Source organism: Paramormyrops kingsleyae, chromosome 1 (genome assembly GCF_048594095.1).
Source record: "Paramormyrops kingsleyae isolate MSU_618 chromosome 1, PKINGS_0.4, whole genome shotgun sequence".
NCBI lineage: Eukaryota > Metazoa > Chordata > Actinopteri > Osteoglossiformes > Mormyridae > Paramormyrops > Paramormyrops kingsleyae.
Genome location: NC_132797.1, coordinates 36,950,202 through 36,973,630, shown reverse-complemented (window position 1 = coordinate 36,973,630; position 23,429 = coordinate 36,950,202). Strand labels below are relative to the sequence as shown.

At 40.6% G+C, this 23,429-nt stretch overlaps 1 protein-coding gene across 1 annotated transcript; it reads right to left on the bottom strand.

The window, feature by feature from the left end:
• Window positions 1-211: 211 nt before the first annotated feature.
• Window positions 212-19,029, bottom strand: ramp1 (receptor activity modifying protein 1). The gene is made up of 3 exons (XM_023826652.2): window positions 18,537-19,029; window positions 8,457-8,592; window positions 212-2,366 (listed from the first exon to the last, which is right to left on the bottom strand). Exons 1-3 carry the CDS (start codon window positions 18,592-18,594, stop codon window positions 2,111-2,113), a joined length of 450 nt encoding a protein of 149 aa, XP_023682420.2. The 5' UTR covers window positions 18,595-19,029; the 3' UTR covers window positions 212-2,110.
• Between the last annotated feature and the right edge of the window lie 4,400 nt (window positions 19,030-23,429).

Here is a 23,429-nt window from a genome sequence, read left to right as displayed (position 1 = left end):
TGTTAATTTAAAACAAATATGCCAATAAAATGTTTCAAATTCATATTCATGTCCAGTTTTTTTCCTTATGTGGCAAGTAGCCGTATAATAAGCGGGATAATGTACAGGCAGCCGGTAGTTATCGCGAAATAAACCCCTTCAGTGTGATACAGTACAAGGCCCTCCGCTTCACGTCGGGTCCTGATCACACTGTCAGGGCTTATTTCTGCGATAACTACCGGCTGCCTGTACATTATCCCTTACTTATCCATTACATGTCCTTAATAAAGGGCATGCACAATAAAACAGGTACTTTAGAAAACTGTGCATTTTGCCGTATAACAGAAAACACTGGTTTTAATTAGTGTGATGATGTCATATGATGAAGATTGTGACTGGTTAAAGAAGTGAAACACAAGTGCCTCCCTTGTTGATCAAGGGACATATCAAACTCCACACGATCAGGACATGCGAGGAATGAGAGTACTGAATTTGGATGCGGCTAAATAGATACAGCAACAGCTATTGGATCATATGGAAGAAATAGCTAGGAACCTGCCCGTTGTCCTTGTAAACCATTGTCCGTTCATAAACCCCTTAACAGAAAATCTGACAAAGGCCTCTTAGCTAGAGAGATGCGTGTTATATTGTGTTCTTTCATTAGCAGCAGTGTGTCGGTGTAATGTCACTAAATGAGCAAGGGCATTGTCCACAATGGTCTTCTGGGACAGACTTAGCTGAGCACTTATGAGAAACAGAAATAAAGCAATTAGACTGGCATGTGGGAACAGATCATGAAGCTTTTTGACTCCAATCTAGTAATTAATATCTTAGGAAATACTTGAAGCTTTTTCATGCTTAGATCGTATTTAAGTGCAATATCTTCCTCCAGTAAAATTACTAAATATACAAGACAAATGAAAATACCAACCACTATATTTTGATGATAATAAAATTATTTTGGTGCAAAACTATGATATTATGTCTGTCTAAGTGTCAGTGTGTCAGCTTTGCCATGTCAAAACCCTCTTCAAAAATCATCCCAGTATTTGCAGCAACTGTCCAATACACCAGTGTTTTCTTGACTTGACCACTACCCTACTTTGTTCAGCCAATCAATACCTCATTGAGTTACTTAATTAACTAATTAAGTTAATTAATTAAGAGAGCTGCCTGAAATTTAATGGGAATGGCTGAGGTTTGGGAACCAAAGAGATGTTCATCTAGCTGTCCAGCAAGCAGGCATGGACATGGGCTTGGGGGGGTGGGTGCTGAGTAAAAATTATATTTTTACCTTTTTGAATTAATTTTTAACATGTGGATGATTTGCAGTACTTAAATGTACTGAGTAAGCATGCAGTATTTCCTAGCAAATCCTCATTAGTTGTTCCAAGACTCCACCTTCTTGTAACATTAACATTAACATTGCGTGCCCATACTTTTTGGATAGTTGGTAGGAAACAAAACACATTGTAAGTTATATAAGTTGTTCTTTGAGTAAAATCCACATTCATTTTTACCTTAATTATTATTAATATTAAGATTTCAGTGGTAAAACTGCATAGCTAGATCGACTCAGAATTGTAATGGACTAGAATCAATTAGGGGAATACATGCCGCCCAAAGCTTATTGCCTGTGGTTGAGTCCTGGTCTCCTGTTATTAAAAATTGAAATACTTTTATTTTGTACAGTATAGATATGTATCTTGAGACTATGACTTACACCTAAGATCTCATATACAAACATAAAAATGTATATATATAATATAAATGTCATTCTTCATAAACTGAGTACAACCCAGTGCTCATAAATATTACAGATATTGCAGCATCCAAAGACCAAATATTAGCCAAGCAAGCTTGGCTGTCCTTACAACATTGCTTATCATTTTGCAGGTTGTCCCATCAGAAAGACATTTATATTTTTACACAATATTATAATATTATCCCCATCTATTGAGGTGTTTGAAAAGGTTGAAAATAAGCCAGTAATAGTCATTTTGTTATAATGATCCCCTTTTGTGAATTCTGACTCCATTTGTGATTTGGATTGTTATTCCAAGTTCCATACTTTAAGCTTTCTTGGTGTCCATCATTGCTTCTGCACTGCTTGTATAGCCCCGGTGGTGACCTACACAATGCCCTCACTGTGCTTGCTCCTCCATACCACCAGGGATGTCATAAGGAGTGTAACTAGGATGGGTACCACAATAAACGGGCCCAATATGTGTTTAGGAGGGTCCTCAGGCAGGCGCCCTGTCAAGGAGCAGTTTTGGAAGTATTTCCGGTGAATTCCTACAAAGAATTCCTCCACCGGCCAATTGGGCCAAAAGCAATTCATCTTCAGTGCAATCATGAAGGTGCAGTTTGTCAGTTCTCTGTAGGTCCTGTAGGCAGATAAAACAAATAGGTGAGTTGAGATTTGAGGACATTCCACCTAGAGTTAGTGGACTAGTCTAGAAAGGATCAAATAAATAAAAACAATCAGAAAATCAGGAATATGTTCTAAATGTCACTTCACAATAATATTTAGAAGACATCAAATAAAGCATCACAATATATACACAGCTCATAAATTCAACTGCTTATCCAGGGTTGTGGTATATAAACACAATTCCCCAGATTTTTCCAAATCAAGTCAAGGGTCATGGAATTGTTTGTGTAGGTGGTGCAGTGCTTTCCTACTTTCTATCTTGCAGCATGGATCAATTACATACTTCCTATACTTACTTACTCCATTGTGCATAGGATAAACTGGACAAAAACGGCATGCCCCATTGGGGCTAAGTGCCAGGGTCTCTGCTCTTTTCTTTGTGAATTTCAGAGGATCTTCATTAATAATATCTGGCAATTTCACATGTTGTGCTTGTAATGCTCTCATCATTCTGGAAAAAAGACCTTGACCACCATTCTAGTTCCAATCTCATGGGCATCATCTGTCCTAACCTCCTCCAATAGGTATGGAACTACCTTGCCTTGCTAGAAAGAAATGTGACTCTGGCAGTCAATGTACTGTAGGTGTCACTCATGTGAGCAGCAAGTGTACAAAGGGAGGCTGGGAATATATCAGATAAAAAGGTTACAGCACACTGGCAGAAATAAGATGACCATGTACAGTAAAAAGGGTGTAAATATTAGCTAACAAGAAGGATACTGTATGTATACTAGAAATTATAAACGGATGACGTTGTTAGGTCCATCATACAAGATAACGAACTGAAAGACTTTCGAATGTGCAACACTGAAATATGTGGATATATGGACCAAAAAAGTTAGTAACCACCACCTAATGCAAATGTGTGCACATCAATTATAAAATGGAAATTTCATTTCTTCTTACTGCACATGAATGTATACAACTCTCAAGTGCTGTAGGTGAATCTAGGAATGTTTAGAAAACGATTAGTAATCTATTATGATCTACGGGGGTCAGAGGTCCAGAAGTATTTTTGTATTTCCTTGTTACATTGCAACATTACTATTTAGACCAATTATAAGGTTTATATACTCATGCATGTATGTGTTTAAGTCCCATAATAAGACATAATAGTACACATAGCACTTACCTGCATTGCTTTTAAAATAAACTTTCAGCTGCTGAAAACCCTAGAACAGATAATGACTTTTTCTTTTTGTCATTGTAATGGAAAATTTGTTTCCACAGGTCAGATTATGGATGATTTAAAACCACAACATTGCCAGTAATAAATAGCAGGACTAGGTACCACTAGATCAGAACTTTCATATAGGCCTAAAGCCCTATAAGTTGTTTTAGGGTATCAGAGTTATAGGTTTGTCTAACCAAGCACTTTGAGAACAATACCTTATGTGAGCTACAAATATGAAAAGCAGTACATTGGAATTTTGCACTTGGAATTTTCCTCCTAAATTTTCTAGGGTGTACTATTTTGCAGATGCATATTAAAATATTTCCGTATGCTGACCCAAATAAGTATTTTAATACTATAAAAATATATGTACCACTTACTACCTACTGTACAATGCAAAACAAACAACAAACAAAATACTTCTGTTAATATGAGTGAAGCTATCTTTTTTCAGATGAATATTCTTTTAATCAATAGACTCTGTTACATGTATTCATAGTAATCAGGTCAAACAATGAATATTTCTGTAGAAACACTATTCGGCCATGCCTGTTTGTCTGATATCGTGTAAAGAGAGTGTGTGGTATCGTCTGCAAGTACAGCTACTAGCAGGTAATTTTTCACTGAAAATTTGCTTAATATGACGGAGAGACCAAACCTTTGCTTGAGAAAAGATGTGTATATATTACAAGTTGTGATAAGCAAGACCTTCAGTCATTCTTGGCCCCAGTGTTTAGTTATGGCATTTTGAAACTATCATGCTTTTATTAAAAGCTATTATTACTTATCTGTTATTACAGAGTATGTGTCTGTCAGGGCAGAGTAGTGGGCTCCGTTCACTGTGTATGCTTAGAAGGCATAAGAGCTCAAAGTAGATGTTTGATAACTTGCTGGATGGGTGGGAACAGGAATATATACATAGTTTAGTGCATGTATTGTAACAGGTTTTTATATGCAATGCTAGGAAAGACATGGTCATTGGTGCAATATATTTTATGTGTCCTTCAATATAAGCTACCTTTTAAATATAGCTTTTTAAATGTACGATACCTTTTAAATGATATTTTGCACAGTATTTAAAAAAACCAACAGACTAAATACTAAATGTTATGAAGGTAGTGTAAGTTCTTTCAGTTCTTTATTGTGTAAGTTAAACATAAAAATGAATGAATTACTAGAAATGAATTACAAATGTACTAAAATAAATGATTGAAAATTATACAAGTAAAAGAAGCAAATATAAATAAATAGTACTTTGGGACAAGCATCCACATTACAGAGTGTAACGGAATACTTCAGTTGTTATTTGTAATATCTGTCATCACGGGTGTCTAAGAGGACTCATCCACTCAAGGACATTCGTGTTTTTCTAATTAGGCCTAATCAAGTGTTAGCCCAGTCCTTATGTTCCATATCAATGCCTTATGGGCTGACAGTTACTTTCATATCTTCTTGCATCATTGTCTTAAGATGGGCACATCTTCAGTAAGGACTGTCTTAGTGGTACTGTTCAATCTCTACTTCTGTGGTTCCTGGTTCATCCCATTGGAATCATTGTTTAAAATTGACTACTTGACAAAGATCTTACAGGGAGAAGTTCATTTATTCTGAAATCATAAATATTTACATTTTCTCTGTGGTTTGAATGAGTAGTGGAACAGAATCATAATAGTTCATATTGAATTATGAAACCTCACTCAGCTATTTGAAAGTAAAGGAAGCAGTTTCATCTATCTGAACCTACGAGTACTCTATTTCTTCTTGTTTTTCTTAGTCCTGAGATTGTATTGTATGGTGACGAAAATACATAATTCAAATATTTTTTAATGAAAACTTTCCAATTAAAAGGAAATTTATTTCATTCTGTACTTTTAAGGCTGGAAACTACAGTTCTGCAGCTATGCTTTTTTTGCATCTACTTGTTGTATCAATATTTCATCATAGCCATCAATGAAATAGCAAATGAATCCACCTTTCATGACCACTTCTCTGATACAGGGTCATGATGAGCTTGGACCTTATCCCAGGAAACCCAGGGCTCTCAGCAGGGGACACTCAAGTATTCGTACTTTTCAAAACTTACATTTTTTCACATTACCATGATATAATATATTTTACAATATTTGCTTTCAAGAATTGTTTGTTGATTATTTTGTACCAGCATGGTAGCACATTCAATGAAATTACTAACCGGTATTAATGGGCTGATGAGTTGTAATTGGAAGGTAATACACACTCATCCAGTTTAACAGTCAAAGTTATTTAGAATTATGTGGAGGCTTATTTTAATGGATGTTTTTTTTTACTTTTAAACTGGTATGTATCATCCAGAAATGAACCAGGCTTTGACTTAAGATGGGTTAGACTCACAAATAAAAGAAAACGAAGTATTTCACAGATCTTATAAAACATAACCTACAGTAGTAACATTCATAAACAGCTTCAGTTGGAGTTTAAGATGCCTTCATGACATATGCAGAGCTTGTAAAAAAAAAAAGCAAATAACTTGTGTCTTGAAGGGTTAAGCCACAGAAGTAGAGTAGCCTATACATATTCTGGGAATGGGATCCACTATGGACGAATAAAGACAATAACCTGAACAGTAACCATTTTTTGGTTTTAAGTTGAAATCCTAACTGTTTGGTACTTTTCAGCAAAACGCTTGAATTCCATCTATGAAACTTAAGACTGTGATAATGATCGTGTTCAAGGGATCCAAGAGTATCCTTTGGGGTGAAATACCGAGCTTTTTGTGCCAAGAATTCATGGCAAGATAAGCAAGCCTTGTGCCAGGTGGTGCTCACTATCGGACGGAGTGCTAGCAGCAGAAGGAATCCGCCAGACTGCTGCAAGTTTGGCTGTCTAATGTGGAAGAACAAGTTACTCTGTTGCATCTTTGTTTATGGGGCAATGACAGAATGGTACAATCCATTTATTGAATGACATTGCTTGTTTGAGCCAAGCCCAGAGGCAATGAGTCTAAGGCAGGGAATAACCCAGGACAAGGTGCTGACCCTTTGCAGTACATACACACACACACACACACAGAGCAGGAAAAAAGTCTTGAACCCTCGTCTCCAGAGGTGTGCGGTCACTGTGCAAACCACGGCACCATTGTGCCACCCCCGATTATGCAATTACATAAATGTCTGTTTATAGGAAATATGAGCTGCTATTTGTTATCTTTAAACACAAGCTACCAGTATGCTTTTGCTGAAAACTAGGCTGTCCACTATCGGTGGCCCTTCACTCACAAATTAGTTCTCATTTTGATGCATTTGGATCTTTATGGGAGAGATAAATGGCCTTCCTAAAATTGGCTGGATGGAGATCCCCAATGTGAGATTTCGACCCAGCTTTTGCCTCAAAGATTTTTATTTTAATATAACTCAGAATAACCTCCAAATGTCCTTTCATCTACAATATCCAAAGAGTATAATGGTAATCTCCATTTTGCATCCCCTAGGCTAAAGTGATATAAAGGGCATATAACACTTGGAGATGAGTTCTTATAACTCCCCATATGCTTTGATGACTGATATGCAAATTCCACTCAGCACACAAGAGATAATTAATGTGTAATAGGTTATGGCTATAAAGAAATTTATATATAAAATATTTTAAGTAATGTCAAACAGTGACTTAAAATGATATAAAGTATAATATTAATCTCAAACATCAGAGTCTGCAGTGCTGCATTTTCTATGATTCTTACCTGTGGCATTAGTGGATTTATAATCCAGGTTCATGATTTTGTATTCAGAGTCTGAACATGATATACCTCCATACAATCTGGTTTGCTGCAACCTTTTCCTAATTCTGGATCATCTGCTCTGAGGATTTGCAATATAGTTCCATGTGACTGTGTATCTATCGACTATGTATCTGTGTATCTATGTGACTATCGAGGGCAGTGGCTCTTTGCTTTGTGTTGTTGACAGAAGTTTGCCCTCCAGGAAAATTATTGTGGAACCCTGATCCATTCTCTTATGTCAATCTGACTGCTGAAAGGCTGATTTCACTGTTTTACAGGGTACACTGTAAGATACAATGCAGTCCAGCTGGCATTGTGACATGATGCACTCTTAATCAGAGAATAAAGACAGTCTGTAAGAACTCAACTTCAAAATAAACTGCTCCCTGCTATACTAACACAAGAAAAGCCTTTTGTAAGGTTTATGAAAACACAGAAAGGTGCAATAAGCATCAAAGCAAACATTAAAACAGGGCTCTGAAATGTCCCCTGTAATGCAAATACAGTATATCTCTTGTTTCTGTTTAAATGAGCTTAGTGATTTTTTTTTCTAAATTTCACAAAGTTATGCAACTTCCCAGACTTCATAAGCAGGATTCATGTTTTCCCTGCTAGTGCAAGTGATATATGCAGGGGAAGTTTAACAAAAACTAAATGGAAAGCAGTTTATTGATACTAACGTATGATCCAACAGGTTATTATACAGAAAAAGACAAGGCCTAAGATTACACTCTTTATATATGGATTTGTTAAGTTGTCATATTTACATATATGTGTTGTATACTTCTTTCATCAGTGTACGGGTATAATTATTATATCAATTATATCATATTGGAATTAAACTCAAATAAGCAAAAAATTGTTCTGCTAATAAAATCTCCGTGTCAATGCCATTCTTATTATTTACTGGCTAATAGTACAACCAGGCACAAGCTGGGAAATAGGATTTGCTTAAAAACCCAACCCTTTCTTGGCCTTTGTTACATCTTTTTTCGAAAGAAAATCAGCTCAAAACACACTCCACATACATTAATGATATACATGTAATTGGAATATGACAAAATAAATATGGAAATAAATCAGCCAGAACTGCATTTGAGCCACTCCACACTTACTGTATAGTGTTGTCCCAGCTGCACCAGTAGTGAGAGTCCAGGGCCTCCATGTCCAGCTTGAACTTAGTCAGGCAGAATTCGTCAATGGCATCTTGGTAAGCACTGTTACAGGCTGTCACCAAGATGAAGTGAGACGCTGCACACAATAAGAGGAAGGGAATGCATTCAGACGAGTGCTTTCAACCATATGCAACTTGTACACAGGCTTGTTTTCAGGGAACTAGTGGATTAGATTTATCACAAGTAATATTATCTGTGTTTCGTTGAAATAGATACTAACACTGAAGAAATACTCATATCAATATCACCAGTGCCGCTTGCCCTCAGATCATGGTCATTGGGGTCTCTTCCACAAAGCCCAAAAATGTACCAAGTTGCCAAAGTGTGAATCCCCTGCAATGGCTCGGGACTCTGTCCTGGGTTATTCCCTGCCTCGCACCCATTGCCCCGGGGATAGGCTAGAGACACCCAGCACCCTGTGCAGGACAAGCAGATGTGGAGGATGGATGGATAAACCCCAGATTTCCAGAAGTATGACTCCAGATTGTTATTACTACTGTAGAATAGAAAGGTGGGCAAAGGCCTTTTCCAAAAACAAAGACATAAATAAATGCCTGAACCTTAAATCAAACTCTGAAAGGAATATGTTACTGTGTTTTTTTAATGCTTCGCAAGGCCTTGCCTTTATATATAGGCAAATCTGTTTGGGCACTAACTCCATGAACGGGTGTTACAGTGGCTCAGTGTGTAGCTCTGTGACCCGTCAGGTTCTGGGTTGGGGGTTTGAATCCTGTGGAGGATACATTACATTGTAGCGACCAAATGTGATAAAAACCTGTTATTTTGATGTTGTGGGGACCATTTACAACTCAATTTTATAAAAAAAAAAAAAAACTGACTACAATCAAAAAACTAAAAATGCAAAAAGTCTTCTGTTTTGTTTGGTTACTTATGGTTAAGGTTAGGGCTGGGTTGGGGTTGTCATTGTGGGGATGAGGGTGTTGCCCTTAGAAATGAATGGGTGGTCCCCACAAAGCTATGAATACAGGTCTGTGTGTGTGCGCATGTGTATATGTATGGATAGTGTTTATATTACGTTTTGGGGACTAAATGTCCCCCACAATGTGACAAAAACCTGTTATTTTGATGTTGTGAGGACGTTTTTCGGGTCCCCACAAAGATCTGAGGTGATCAAAATCTAAAACTGCCAAAAGTCTGGCTGAGCTGCTGTTGAATGGCAGTGCCTTCTGATAAGTGGCGTGCTGTATGGCAGTGCCTTCTGATAAGCGGTGTGCTGTATGGCAGTGCCTTCTGATAAGTGGCGTGCTGTATGGCAGTGCCTTCTGATGAGTGGCGTGCTGTATGGCAGTGCCTTCTGATGAGTGCCGTGCTGTATGGCAGTGCCTTCTGATGAGTGGCGTGCTGTATGGCAGTGCCTTCTGATAAGTGGCGTGCTGTATGGCAGTGCCTTCTGATGAGTGGCGTGCTGTATGGCAGTGCCTTCTGATAAGTGGCGTGCTGTATGGCAGTGCCTTCTGATGAGTGGCGTGCTGTATGGCAGTGCCATCTGATGAGTGGCGTGCTGAATGGCAGTGCCATCTGATGAGTGGCGTGCTGTATGGCAGTGCCTTCTGATGAGTGGCGTGCTGTATGGCAGTGCCTTCTGATAAGTGGCGTGCTGTATGGCAGTGCCATCTGATGAGTGGCGTGCTGTATGGCAGTGCCTTCTGATGAGTGGCGTGCTGTATGGCAGTGCCTTCTGATGAGTGGCGTGCTGTATGGCAGTGCCATCTGATGAGTGGCGTGCTGTATGGCAGTGCCTTCTGATGAGTGGCGTGCTGTATGGCAGTGCCTTCTGATGAGTGGCGTGCTGTATGGCAGTGCCATCTGATGAGTGGCGTGCTGAATGGCAGTGCCATCTGATGAGTGGCGTGCTGTATGGCAGTGCCTTCTGATGAGTGGCGTGCTGTATGGCAGTGCCTTCTGATGAGTGGCGTGCTGTATGGCAGTGCCATCTGATGAGTGGCGTGCTGTATGGCAGTGCCTTCTGATGAGTGGCGTGCTGTATGGCAGTGCCTTCTGATGAGTGGCGTGCTGTATGGCAGTGCCATCTGATGAGTGGCGTGCTGAATGGCAGTGCCATCTGATGAGTGGCGTGCTGTATGGCAGTGCCATCTGATGAGTGGCGTGCTGTATGGCAGTGCCATCTGATGAGTGGCGTGCTGAATGGCAGTGCCATCTGATGAGTGGCGTGCTGTATGGCAGTGCCTTCTGATGAGTGGCGTGCTGTATGGCAGTGCCTTCTGATGAGTGGCGTGCTGAATGGCAGTGCCTTCTGATAAGTGGCGTGCTGTATGGCAGTGCCTTCTGATGAGTGGCGTGCTGTATGGCAGTGCCTTCTGATGAGTGGCGTGCTGTATGGCAGTGCCATCTGATGAGTGGCGTGCTGTATGGCAGTGCCTTCTGATGAGTGGCGTGCTGTATGGCAGTGCCTTCTGATGAGTGGCGTGCTGTATGGCAGTGCCTTCTGATGAGTGGCGTGCTGTATGGCAGTGCCTTCTGATGAGTGGCGTGCTGTATGGCAGTGCCTTCTGATGAGTGGCGTGCTGTATGGCAGTGCCATCTGATGAGTGGCGTGCTGTATGGCAGTGCCTTCTGATGAGTGCCGAGCTGTATGGCAGTGCCTTCTGATGAGTGGCGTGCTGTATGGCAGTGCCTTCTGATAAGTGCCGTGCTGTATGGCAGTGCCTTCTGATGAGTGGCGTGCTGTATGGCAGTGCCTTCTGATGAGTGGCGTGCTGTATGGCAGTGCCTTCTGATGAGTGGCGTGCTGTATGGCAGTGCCTTCTGATAAGTGGCGTGCTGTATGGCAGTGCCTTCTGATGAGTGGCGTGCTGTATGGCAGTGCCATCTGATGAGTGGCGTGCTGAATGGCAGTGCCATCTGATGAGTGGCGTGCTGTATGGCAGTGCCTTCTGATGAGTGGCGTGCTGTATGGCAGTGCCTTCTGATAAGTGGCGTGCTGTATGGCAGTGCCATCTGATGAGTGGCGTGCTGTATGGCAGTGCCTTCTGATGAGTGGCGTGCTGTATGGCAGTGCCTTCTGATGAGTGGCGTGCTGTATGGCAGTGCCATCTGATGAGTGGCGTGCTGAATGGCAGTGCCATCTGATGAGTGGCGTGCTGTATGGCAGTGCCATCTGATGAGTGGCGTGCTGTATGGCAGTGCCATCTGATGAGTGGCGTGCTGAATGGCAGTGCCATCTGATGAGTGGCGTGCTGTATGGCAGTGCCTTCTGATGAGTGGCGTGCTGTATGGCAGTGCCTTCTGATGAGTGGCGTGCTGTATGGCAGTGCCATCTGATGAGTGGCGTGCTGTATGGCAGTGCCATCTGATGAGTGGCGTGCTGTATGGCAGTGCCTTCTGATGAGTGGCGTGCTGTATGGCAGTGCCTTCTGATGAGTGGCGTGCTGTATGGCAGTGCCTTCTGATGAGTGGCGTGCTGTATGGCAGTGCCTTCTGATGAGTGGCGTGCTGTATGGCAGTGCCTTCTGATGAGTGGCGTGCTGTATGGCAGTGCCATCTGATGAGTGGCGTGTTGTATGGCAGTGCCTTCTGATGAGTGCCGAGCTGTATGGCAGTACCTTCTGATGAGTGGCGTGCTGTATGGCAGTACCTTCTGATGAGTGGCGTGCTGTATGGCAGTGCCTTCTGATGAGTGGCGTGCTGAATGGCAGTGCCTTCTGATGAGTGGCGTGCTGTATGGCAGTGCCTTCTGATGAGTGGCGTGCTGTATGGCAGTGCCTTCTGATGAGTGGCGTGCTGTATGGCAGTGCCTTCTGATGAGTGGCGTGCTGTATGGCAGTGCCTTCTGATGAGTGGCGTGCTGTATGGCAGTGCCATCTGATGAGTGGCGTGCTGTATGGCAGTGCCTTCTGATGAGTGCCGAGCTGTTTGGCAGTGCCTTCTGATGAGTGGCGTGCTGTATGGCAGTACCTTCTGATGAGTGGCGTGCTGTATGGCAGTGCCTTCTGATGAGTGGCGTGCTGAATGGCAGTGCCTTCTGATGAGTGGCGTGCTGTATGGCAGTGCCTTCTGATGAGTGGCGTGCTGTATGGCAGTGCCTTCTGATGAGTGGCGTGCTGTATGGCAGTGCCTTCTGATGAGTGGCGTGCTGTATGGCAGTGCCTTCTGATGAGTGGCGTGCTGTATGGCAGTGCCTTCTGATGAGTGCCGAGCTGTATGGCAGTGCCTTCTGATGAGTGGCGTGCTGTATGGCAGTGCCTTCAGATGAGTGGCGTGCTGTATGGCAGTGCCTTCTGATGAGTGGCGTGCTGTATGGCAGTGCCTTCTGATGAGTGGCGTGCTGTATGGCAGTGCCTTCTGATGAGTGGCGTGCTGTATGGCAGTGCCTTCTGATGAGTGGCGTGCTGTATGGCAGTGCCTTCTGATGAGTGGCGTGCTGTATGGCAGTGCCATCTGATGAGTGGCGTGCTGTATGGCAGTGCCTTCTGATGAGTGGCGTGCTGTATGGCAGTGCCTTCTGATGAGTGGCGTGCTGTATGGCAGTGCCTTCTGATGAGTGCCGAGCTGTATGGCAGTGCCTTCTGATGAGTGGCGTGCTGTATGGCAGTGCCTTCTGATGAGTGCCGAGCTGTATGGCAGTGCCTTCTGATGAGTGGCGTGCTGTATGGCAGTACCTTCTGATGAGTGGCGTGCTGTATGGCAGTGCCTTCTGATGAGTGGCGTGCTGTATGGCAGTGCCTTCTGATGAGTGCCGAGCTGTATGGCAGTGCCTTCTGATGAGTGGCGTGCTGTATGGCAGTGCCTTCTGATGAGTGGCGTGCTGTATGGCAGTGCCTTCTGATGAGTGGCGTGCTGTATGGCAGTGCCTTCTGATGAGTGGCGTGCTGTATGGCAGTGCCTTCTGATGAGTGGCGTGCTGTATGGCAGTGCCTTCTGATGAGTGGCGTGCTGTATGGCAGTGCCTTCTGATGAGTGGCGTGCTGTATGGCAGTGCCTTCTGATGAGTGGCGTGCTGTATGGCAGTGCCTTCTGATGAGTGGCGTGCTGTATGGCAGTGCCTTCTGATGAGTGGCGTGCTGTATGGCAGTGCCTTCTGATGAGTGGCGTGCTGTATGGCAGTGCCTTCTGATGAGTGGCGTGCTGTATGGCAGTGCCTTCTGATGAGTGGCGTGCTGTATGGCAGTGCCTTCTGATGAGTGGCGTGCTGTATGGCAGTGCCTTCTGATAAGTGCCGAGCTGTTTGGCAGTGCCTTCTGATAAGTGGCGTGCTGTATGGCAGTGCCTTCTGATGAGCGGTGTGCTGTATGGCAGTGCCTTCTGATAAGCGGTGTGCTGTATGGCAGTGCCTTCTGATGAGTGGCGTGCTGTATGGCAGTGCCTTCTGATAAGCGGTGTGCTGTATGGCAGTGCCTTCTGATGAGTAGCGTGCTGTATGGCAGTGCCTTCTGATGAGTGGCGTGCTGTATGGCAGTACCTTCTGATGAGTGGCGTGCTGTATGGCAGTGCCTTCTGATGAGTGGCGTGCTGTATGGCAGTGCCTTCTGATGAGTGCCGAGCTGTATGGCAGTGCCTTCTGATGAGTGGCGTGCTGTCTGACATTTCCTACAGGCTTCCCAGGGATGGGCCTCCCATAAATGCTCCTACAACTACCTGCACTGGTAACTGGACATTCATTGGAAGCTCAGCCTAGCTGACTTCTTCACAGAATCCATGTCTGTAATGTGCTATTTGCTGTACAATTGTATGTACAATGGCATTCCCAAAATAATAAACTGGTATTTATAGACCTAAACAATGATGATATAATTAATTGACGATGAAAGATGTCAATTCAAGACTCATGGGTAGTTCTTCAGACCAGCTGGAACCATATGAAGAGGGTTGAGTAGGTGTGGGCAGACATAAGCTGTACTGATCCTGGGAGTCCTACTGATCTTCCTTCACCTTTCACTCCTGCTTGAAAAAGCTGGTGCCTCTGAAGAGATTACTTTTATTCACACAGAAACACAATGCCTGCAGCAAAGTCATACAACAGTGGAGGTTTTAAGCAGTAACAAAAAATATTTTCAGTGCTACTGGAAATATCACCGACCCCTTTCCTTTTAAACAGATCCAGAATTATTTCTTCAAAGCAGTGCACACTTTATCGACGTTGCATGGGGTGCAATCGAAAGAGTTGATCTTAAACATTTTATCACGAGATTTATGGATGGATGGAAAAAACAATATGGTGCCAGATATTTTCAGGCAATATTGCCGCCTTTCCACTGCCACCAAGAACCAAGCCATACCTGAGCTATACCCTGAAAATTAAACTTCCTACTTAAAAAAGTATTATAGAACAGCTGAACAGGATGGATTTGTAATGCAAATTTTTGCAAGTGAATGCTAACTCCACTAGCATTTGATACTTGCATAACATGGCGATTCTCACACATGTGCAAGCGGAAATTAGCAAACAGTAAAAAAGAAAAGAATAATGCACATAATGAATCAGGACGTACATCGTGTGAACAGTAGAAAAGATTCTCTTCAGTTTCATGTCTCTGTCACTCTCCAAACCCAGTAAAAAAACTAAAAGGGCCTTTGTGGGTATGCATCATACATGCTAATTGATCTCATGAATCAAATGGTTTTAGGCAAACTCGTCAATAAAATGAAATATGTTAATACATTCGGGTTCAACACTTTTGGGCTCTTTGAATTACCACTGTTAACAACACTGGCTTGGTTAAACCTGAAGTGCTTGTCGCAATTATCTTATTCTGTCTGTCCCTCCAGCTCCCTACTGACCTCACCTTTATCTCAGCACTTACTTACGCACCACTGATGACATGCAGAACACGCAACAATTCATAATTCCACACCGCAATTGAACTCTACAAATATAATTCAATGAAGTGTCATTTTTTATCAGGCTGGCTTGATACTAACAATGGAGATTTTATATAAACCAATCATTTCATATGGATTTCCTCTCTTCCGTGCTTTATTTTAAACATTGCATTGAGAAAGGCATAACACTGTCATTGTAAAGTAATACATTAAGAGTAAGGGTAATCTCAAATCCAAAACTCATTCCAAAATAAAAATGTATGATATTCATCACATCTGGCATGTGTTTCCACTCACTTTAAATTCTCACACTTTGGTGATGATAAAGGCACAACATCAACAACCCACTAAAGGCCCCAGTACTTTTCAGGGAATAAGTATGACATAACCTATGTTCACTCTTGGTTTTTATGCATGGCCTCAAACAAGGGTGGCCATCTGCTCAATCTACTGTGAAACTAATTTGAGCAAAAATACTTCAGAATCCCAGCATTCAATCTGCGATATTTCTTTTCTGAAAATCAGTACTTTAGCTATGTGCCAAATTCCAATTAGGAGGAATGATTGTGAAGGTGCCACATTGGAATCGTGTGCATTTTCAGTTCTTCTTTGAGTACTTAACTGAACAACAAAAGCAAAAATAAATAAAAATAAACTGAATTTTAAAATCTTTTTTATATATTTATCCCATGTTACACATTTTATTATTAGTGTTTCTAGTATTACTGTAATACCAACACAAATATAGAATGTATATGTCAATAAGAATTTGTTCAGCCATAACAGTCAATTGGATGAGTGAAACACAAAAAGATCATTTTTGAAAAGATGATTTCTCATGTTTTTGGATTACTTTAATCAAACCACTGATTTTATTGTGCTGGATAATTTTCTCCACTATTCTAACACAAGAAAATTTGATGTGACATATTGAAAAATTTGTTTATAATATAAGTAGTTTAAAGAAATTAATTGAATGTTTGAGAGGACAGTTGGGTCTGGAACACAATTATATTTTTTTGCATCTTGAGCAGGCCAGTATTTGTGGGCTTTGGATGTAAGAGAGAAGAATACAGCTTGCTGGGTCCACCCAGGCAACCTTAAGAACCTCCTTACAGAATCACACCAGCATGAGTCTATTCACTGGTGCACTGTTTACTGCTAAACTTTCAGTGCTCCGAGATCAAAACACAGTCCATCGCTAGCCTGCTAGGATGAAAAGTGGAACATGTTAATCTTTCCTTAGTTTTCTTTTAGTAAAATGTATTCTGCATGGCAAACTTGTCCTCAGCAAGCACAAGATCTGCATGATAAGTAATTGATAAAGGCAGGACCCTGAGTTTTTTTCTAATTTAGTCAGCAGAGATGCATCCAACATGCATTCCTACTGTACATATGCTTGTGAGGCACCATTGTAGGTCAGTATCAAATAAATTAAGTAAGCAAAAATGACTTTGTTGTGTACACAGATATTTACCTTCAGATCCCGTAATCAGTTATTTTTGTATGCCAGCAATTGCAGTTTTCACAAAGACAGGCTTTATGAGCTCTTTCTAAAGAATTAAAAAAACTATCAAGTCAGAATGGAGAACATCCATAACCTGAATATACCTTTAAACTTTAGTTTGGGATGAAGTTGTAATACTAAAAAGGTGTTTTACAGAAAAGCCAAATGAAAATTCCAAAACATAGGTAAAATATCTGTGAAAAATACTCCATTGCACATAGTCGGTAAAGTACATTAAAAATTCATTCATTATTTAAAACTTTAAATTACTGTTAACATTTTATAGCTGGATCTCAAGCTGCCAGTGATGCATCCACCTATAGCGTTCCAACGCTACACCAAAGCATGTTTGAAGCTTAAATTTCAAGCCTTATGTTTTATATCTAATTGCCTTTTTCTCCATCACTGAGGCAAAGTGTGTTTTTACCAGAGATGTGCAAATATTTCAACACCTTTTCCAGTGTTTCATGAAATTTCACAAAACCTATTTGTAAATGACTGGTATTATTGCAAGGTAGCTGTGAGAATTTTATCATGCTGTGTTTAATTTAACTTTGTGAACCTCTTTTAAACCATCATTGTCAAGTGTTTGTGTGCGTTCAGATGATTTCACAATAAGTGACTGCAGATGATTCATGTGGCCTTTTCAAAATAATTATTAAAATGTTTCAGAGCTGCAATGTTACAACATTAATTCAATAACATTAACGTGAAAATCAACCGGATATTTTTGGATGTTTTGTAGTGTCATGGCAAAATACAGTTATTCCTGACTTGCTGTTATTTATTTGAAATAAAATTAAATGTGTAAACATATGGTGTCTCCTCCAATCACAGTTATGGCTTCCAGAAGCATCATTTACAATGTCATGTTTTTCTAATCAATCTCCCAGTTTTATGCACTTGCATGTATAACACAGATATATAATACTAGAATGCAGTCCAGCACAACCCCTTTAACAACATGTTGTATATAACCAGATGCTATCATGTCGCACAGCTACAGTACTGTCATACTGACAGACTATACTTATTTCACCAATTATATTGATTGTTTATCAGTTCTACTGTTTATTCATGTTTTTGTGACCTGCAGTAACTATAGTGCAAAATTTAGTAGAAGATGGGTAGATGTATAATACAATGAAAAATTGTAGCTACTATTATTTTCAGGAATATATAAATTCATTATATATATATCAGGGCTGTATTCCATTATAAATTATATTAAACAATGCTATATTATTAGTAGTAGTATGGTAAAAATGGTGACGAATATAGTAACATTCTTTGTAGCCGACGCATTCCTGCATTGCCCCACGTGAAACAGTCAGTGCCTTTCGCTTGCCTTCTCTAGTACTTTTTCTTCACATTTATTCTAAACAAACAAGAGCAACATTCATTACAACGGGTACTAGTTATCTGGGATGCTTTAAGCACATCTAATAAACTTCGGGCTTGGGATGCACGTTAGAGTAAAGTAAATACCGTTTAACCCGGCTACCAATTTCCGTAAACTGTATTTAAGTAATCATGAATCTGTCAAACAGCAATGTCAACTACCGAGAACCCAGTTTATCCTTATGTTTAATTCATCATGTTTTAGTTTTTCGTTCGTGTTATTCGTCTATACTAAGACAGCATCCCAACTGATAATAGACAATTTCAACAAAACCAAAGTTGCAGAAGTCGATTTTGAAGAATACACTTACCTATTGCACACCAAACGAACACATGCCTTAATCTCACTGACGTGCAATCAGTCGCCATGGTCTAATAAGCTTCTCCTGGAAAATGTTTCACTATAGACGATCATTAAAGAAGAAAGCGAGCGAAGCCCAGCTGCCACCTCTAATCCGACGGGTTCGCAGTGGGTGTAATTCAATGCTCATCAGCACCAGTAAGGCATAGTAAGTAAAACCAGTACGTGAAAGCTCTTCCCCCAGTTTATCATGCAAGTTAAACGAAGACTCTGTCGTGTTTAATATTAGTTACCAGACAACATAAAGATCAGAATTCCCGTTTAAAGTTCATAAATTGTACTAATGTATTAAACAACCTAAGATTCCAAATCACATAATGGACTATTTTAAGTTGCAGTATAACGAATAGCCCGTAATGCTACATAACCGGCAGTATAACATCAATAAGAAATGCTGGTCCTAGAATAACGGAAGGTTAACAGCTCCAGCAGACTCTGTAGCAAAGAACAAGGTTTTGCAGCAGGATATTAAACAAATCCAGTGAGGGCGGATGTGGCTGGAGGAGGGATCAAAATTTGCTTACATATATAACCTAAAATATTACATCACATTATTTTCTTACCTGTTAATAGTTCTGACTGTTGAAAACGGGTATTAAAGATAACATTATAGGCTAATGCAATACAGTATAAAATACACATAAATAATCCGCGTTACTTAAATTTTAAAACATCAATTCCATTGTTTGATGCAACTGAAGTTCAGTTCAATTTCTGTAGATTTGTAAGACAAGAAGATTTTGTAGTGAGTCGACATCTCTGCTGTGATGTTAGTTCTGGCTGGTACCTTACATAATCAGATGCCATGCAGTCCACTATAGTGAAACTTTGCACCATAGCGACACTGTATTGTCAACTTTCGATCCGCATACCATCGTTTTCGAAGAATTTTCAACTAACTGTTAACACATCAATCCGAGAGTGGAGAGATGAGATGAACACCATGTAATAACAAGTTCATCTTCATAAAAATTCAACCAGACATCCTAAAGAAACCGAAGTAGCCTATTCGGGAAAACCAACAGTGAAGAATACATTCTTCATAGAGTGCATTGTAGATATAAATTGACAATATACGTCTACTATATATAACTACTATAGGCTACAATATAACTAAATATACGTCTACTATTTATTATTTTTAGTTCCAAAATGAGTAATTTCTTCATTATTGCGCAATGTTACGTTTTTACGATATATTAGTATTATTTAATGTGCAAATTGTACCCTTCTACCGCAGAAATATTCCGAAGTCAAAAGTTGGAAGTGGTTGTGTTGAATTTAAATTTATGAAGCCACTCAATCTTTAATATGTGTTTGCGTGTGTATATGTGTGTATGTACGTGCAGAGTAGGACTACTTAAAATTATGCCACTGTATTTTTATAAATTTAATACATAACGTTTGCAATTTAATTTATCAATTCTGTTAAATATCTTCACATTTAGCAAAATGTCTAATTTTATTAAATGTTCATGCGATATTCTGCATTTACTAATAAGTATTTGTTTATAGGATAAGATAAGAGAGCTTTATTGTTGTTATACTGCAATACAATGAAATTTTGTTAAGTAAGTAAAATTTATTTGTGTGTCTTTCACAGGCAAGGGGACACAAAGTGCTGTACACATAAACGTATGATCAAGATAAAACAAAAACCAGGAAAAGCAAAAATAATAATAATAAAATAAAAAATGACAACAAACTAACAGAATAACAATGGAAAACTGATTTAAGACAGAACCGTAAAACTGGTGATTCCAAAATAAACTGCAGACAATGAACAGAGCAGCAGGGGCCTCAGAAGCATTTTTAATGTGTGGGGGGGACACACTGGCATAAAACTAATACTTTATGTAAAATGTGGGGGGGGGTCCAAATGAATAATTATGAAATGTGAGGGGACACACGTCCCCCTCAGATTTAATGGTGGCGACGCCCATGGAGCAGTAACATACACTATATTCTCAAAAGTATCGGGGAACCTGCCTTTACACACATGAACTTTAATGGCATCCCATTCTTAGTACATAGGCTTTAATATGGAGCTGGCCCACCCTTTGCAGCTATAACAGCTTCAACTCTTCTGGGAAGGCTGTCCACAAGGTTTAGGAGTGTGTTTTTGGGAATTTTTGACCATTCATCTGGGGCAGCATTTGTGAGGTCAGGCACTGATGTTGGACGAGAAGGCCTGGCTCACAGTCTCTGCTCTAATTCATCCCAAACGTGTTCTGTCAGGTTGAGGTCAGGGCTCTGTGCAGGCCAGTCAAGTTCCTCCACACCAGACTTGCTCGTCCATGTCCTTATGGACCTTGCTTTGTGCACTGGTGCGCAGTCATGTTGGATCAGGAAGAGGCCATCCCCAAACTGTTCCCACAAAGTTAAGAGCATGAAATAGCTACGGACCCCCTGCGACCCAGAAGGATAAGCGGTTTGGAAAATGGATGGATGGATGGCTTTGAATGCTGCAGCATTAAGAGTTCCTTTCACTGGAACTAAGGGGCCAAGCCCAACCCCTGAAAAACAACCCCACACCACAACCCCCCCTCCACCAAATGTTACACTTGGCACAATATAGTCAGGCAAGTACCGTTCTCCTGGCAACCACCAAATTCAGACTTGTCCATCGGATTGCCAGACAGAGAAGCATGATTCATCTCTCCAGAGAACACATCTCCATTGCTCTAGAGTTCAGTGGTGGTGTCCCAACAATGTGATGAATATCCGTTTTTATCCCTTATGGGGTCCAGTTTCCTGGGCCTCATAAAAGAAAACTCAATTTAATAAGAATCTGTGACTGCAATCAAAAAACTAAAAATGCAAAAACTCTTGTATTTTGCTTGGTTACTTATGGTTATGGTTAGGGCCAGGTAGGGGTTAAGGTTTTCATAGTAGCGTTAGCATTTTTCCCATAGAAATGAATGAGCAGTCCCACTTTCCGACTCATTTGATCAATCTGTCGTTCATCTATTCATTTGAGCCTCTTTAAAATCTTGGGTTTGTGCAGTAACTGAGACTATGCATGTCTGTCTTGTATGTGCCTTGATTAATTAAAGCTGAACTGTGTTAGCGGAACGACATGAGGCTAAGTTTAGAGATGGTGCTAGTTTGAGTCTGACTTTTTTGGGAAAGTCTGGCTTTCTTTAGCTACTTTCATGGAATACCCCCAGGTTCATAGGAAGTTGCAGAGGAAGGATGCCTTAGATTTCTGCTAGGCTATGATGATTCGAATATCTAAGCAAAACAGAGAACATAAACATGGAGGAAGGGGGCTGTATCACAAGACTGGATTTCTTGTTTAGCCGAAGTAGAGGTAACTCTAGCTTGCTGATATCACAATGCTGGTTTACTGCTTATCGGGATACATCATCATGGTAACTCATGCTACTCACCTAACTTGCTAAGCTTGCCTGTGCAGATTAGCAGCAAGATAATACACAGAGTTGCCAACTGTCATGTATCTGGCATGACACTCACACAAGAAATCTTACGTCAAATCTATATTATTCCTTTACAAACCTGAAAGTAGCTACATCAAAAGCACTAGGGCAGTTTGCAAACCTTACAGCCTATTTAAAAGGTAATAAAACCGTTACATACTTGTAAATATGTGTGGAACCATCTCTTGAATTGAAAATCTCACTCCAGCCAGTTCACCAAAGTTGGCAACCTTACAGTTTAATTTTCTGGAAAATAAAAAAATTAATCTGCATGCCAGATTAAACCAATGAAAATCCCTCATCCTCTACTACGGAGAATGTCTGTTTCACTAGGAGCATTTAAAAATGTGTCATATTCTATAACTATTGAAACACCTACCAAACAGAAGGTGAGGTGAAGCAAAAAATATTTTGCTTCACTGAAGAACTTTTGATCAACTAAAGGTTTTGTTTTGCACAATACCTTGTCAGACATTTTTTGAACTGTTTTATTTATTTGGCTTCACATGGAAATGCTCATTGTGATGATACACTGTTGGATGTACTGTACCAAGTGTTGGATTCAGTGGTGTAAAGCACGCCGCCACTGGACTCTGGAGCAGTGGAAACGTGTTCTGTGGAGTGACAAATAACGCTTCTCTGTTTTGCAGTCTGATGGACAAATCTGAGTTTGCAGATGCCAGGAGAACATTACCTGCTTGACTGCATTGTGCCAACTGTAAAGTTTTGCAGAGGAGGGATAATGGTATGCAGTTGTTTTTCAGGGGGGTGGGCTAGGCCCCTTAGTTCCAGTGAAGAGATCTCTTAAAGACATTTTGGACAATTCTACACATCCAGTTTTGTGAGAACAGTTTGGGGAATGCCCTTTTCTGTACCAGCATGACTGTGCCCCAGGGCACAAAGCAAGGTTCATAAAGACGTGGAAGAACTTGAACACCTCAAACACCTTGAACTTTGAGCACCTTTTGGATGAACTAAAACGGAGATTGAGAGCCAGGCTTTCATGTCCAGCATCAATGTCTGACCTCACAAATGCTCCTCTGTATGAATGGGAAAATTTCCACAGACACACTCCAAAATCTTGTGGAAGGCCTTCCCAGAAGAGTGGCTGCCAAGGTGGGAATTCCATATTATTGACTATAGAATTAGAATAGGATGTCATAAAAGTTCCTGTGGGCGTAATGGCCACGTGTCCCAATACTTTTGTCCACATAGTGTTTGTCTGTTAATTGTTCCTACACCATGCCATTGCAAAAAGAGGAATTAATAAATGAGGTTCATGAATTGCTTAAGGGAGGGTGTTTGATAGTCACTTTTAGTCCAAGCTATTAAGTACTACTTCATAACTTGTCCCGGCCACTATTGTATAGCTACGTATTCACCTGTCCATTGTGTGTAAAACA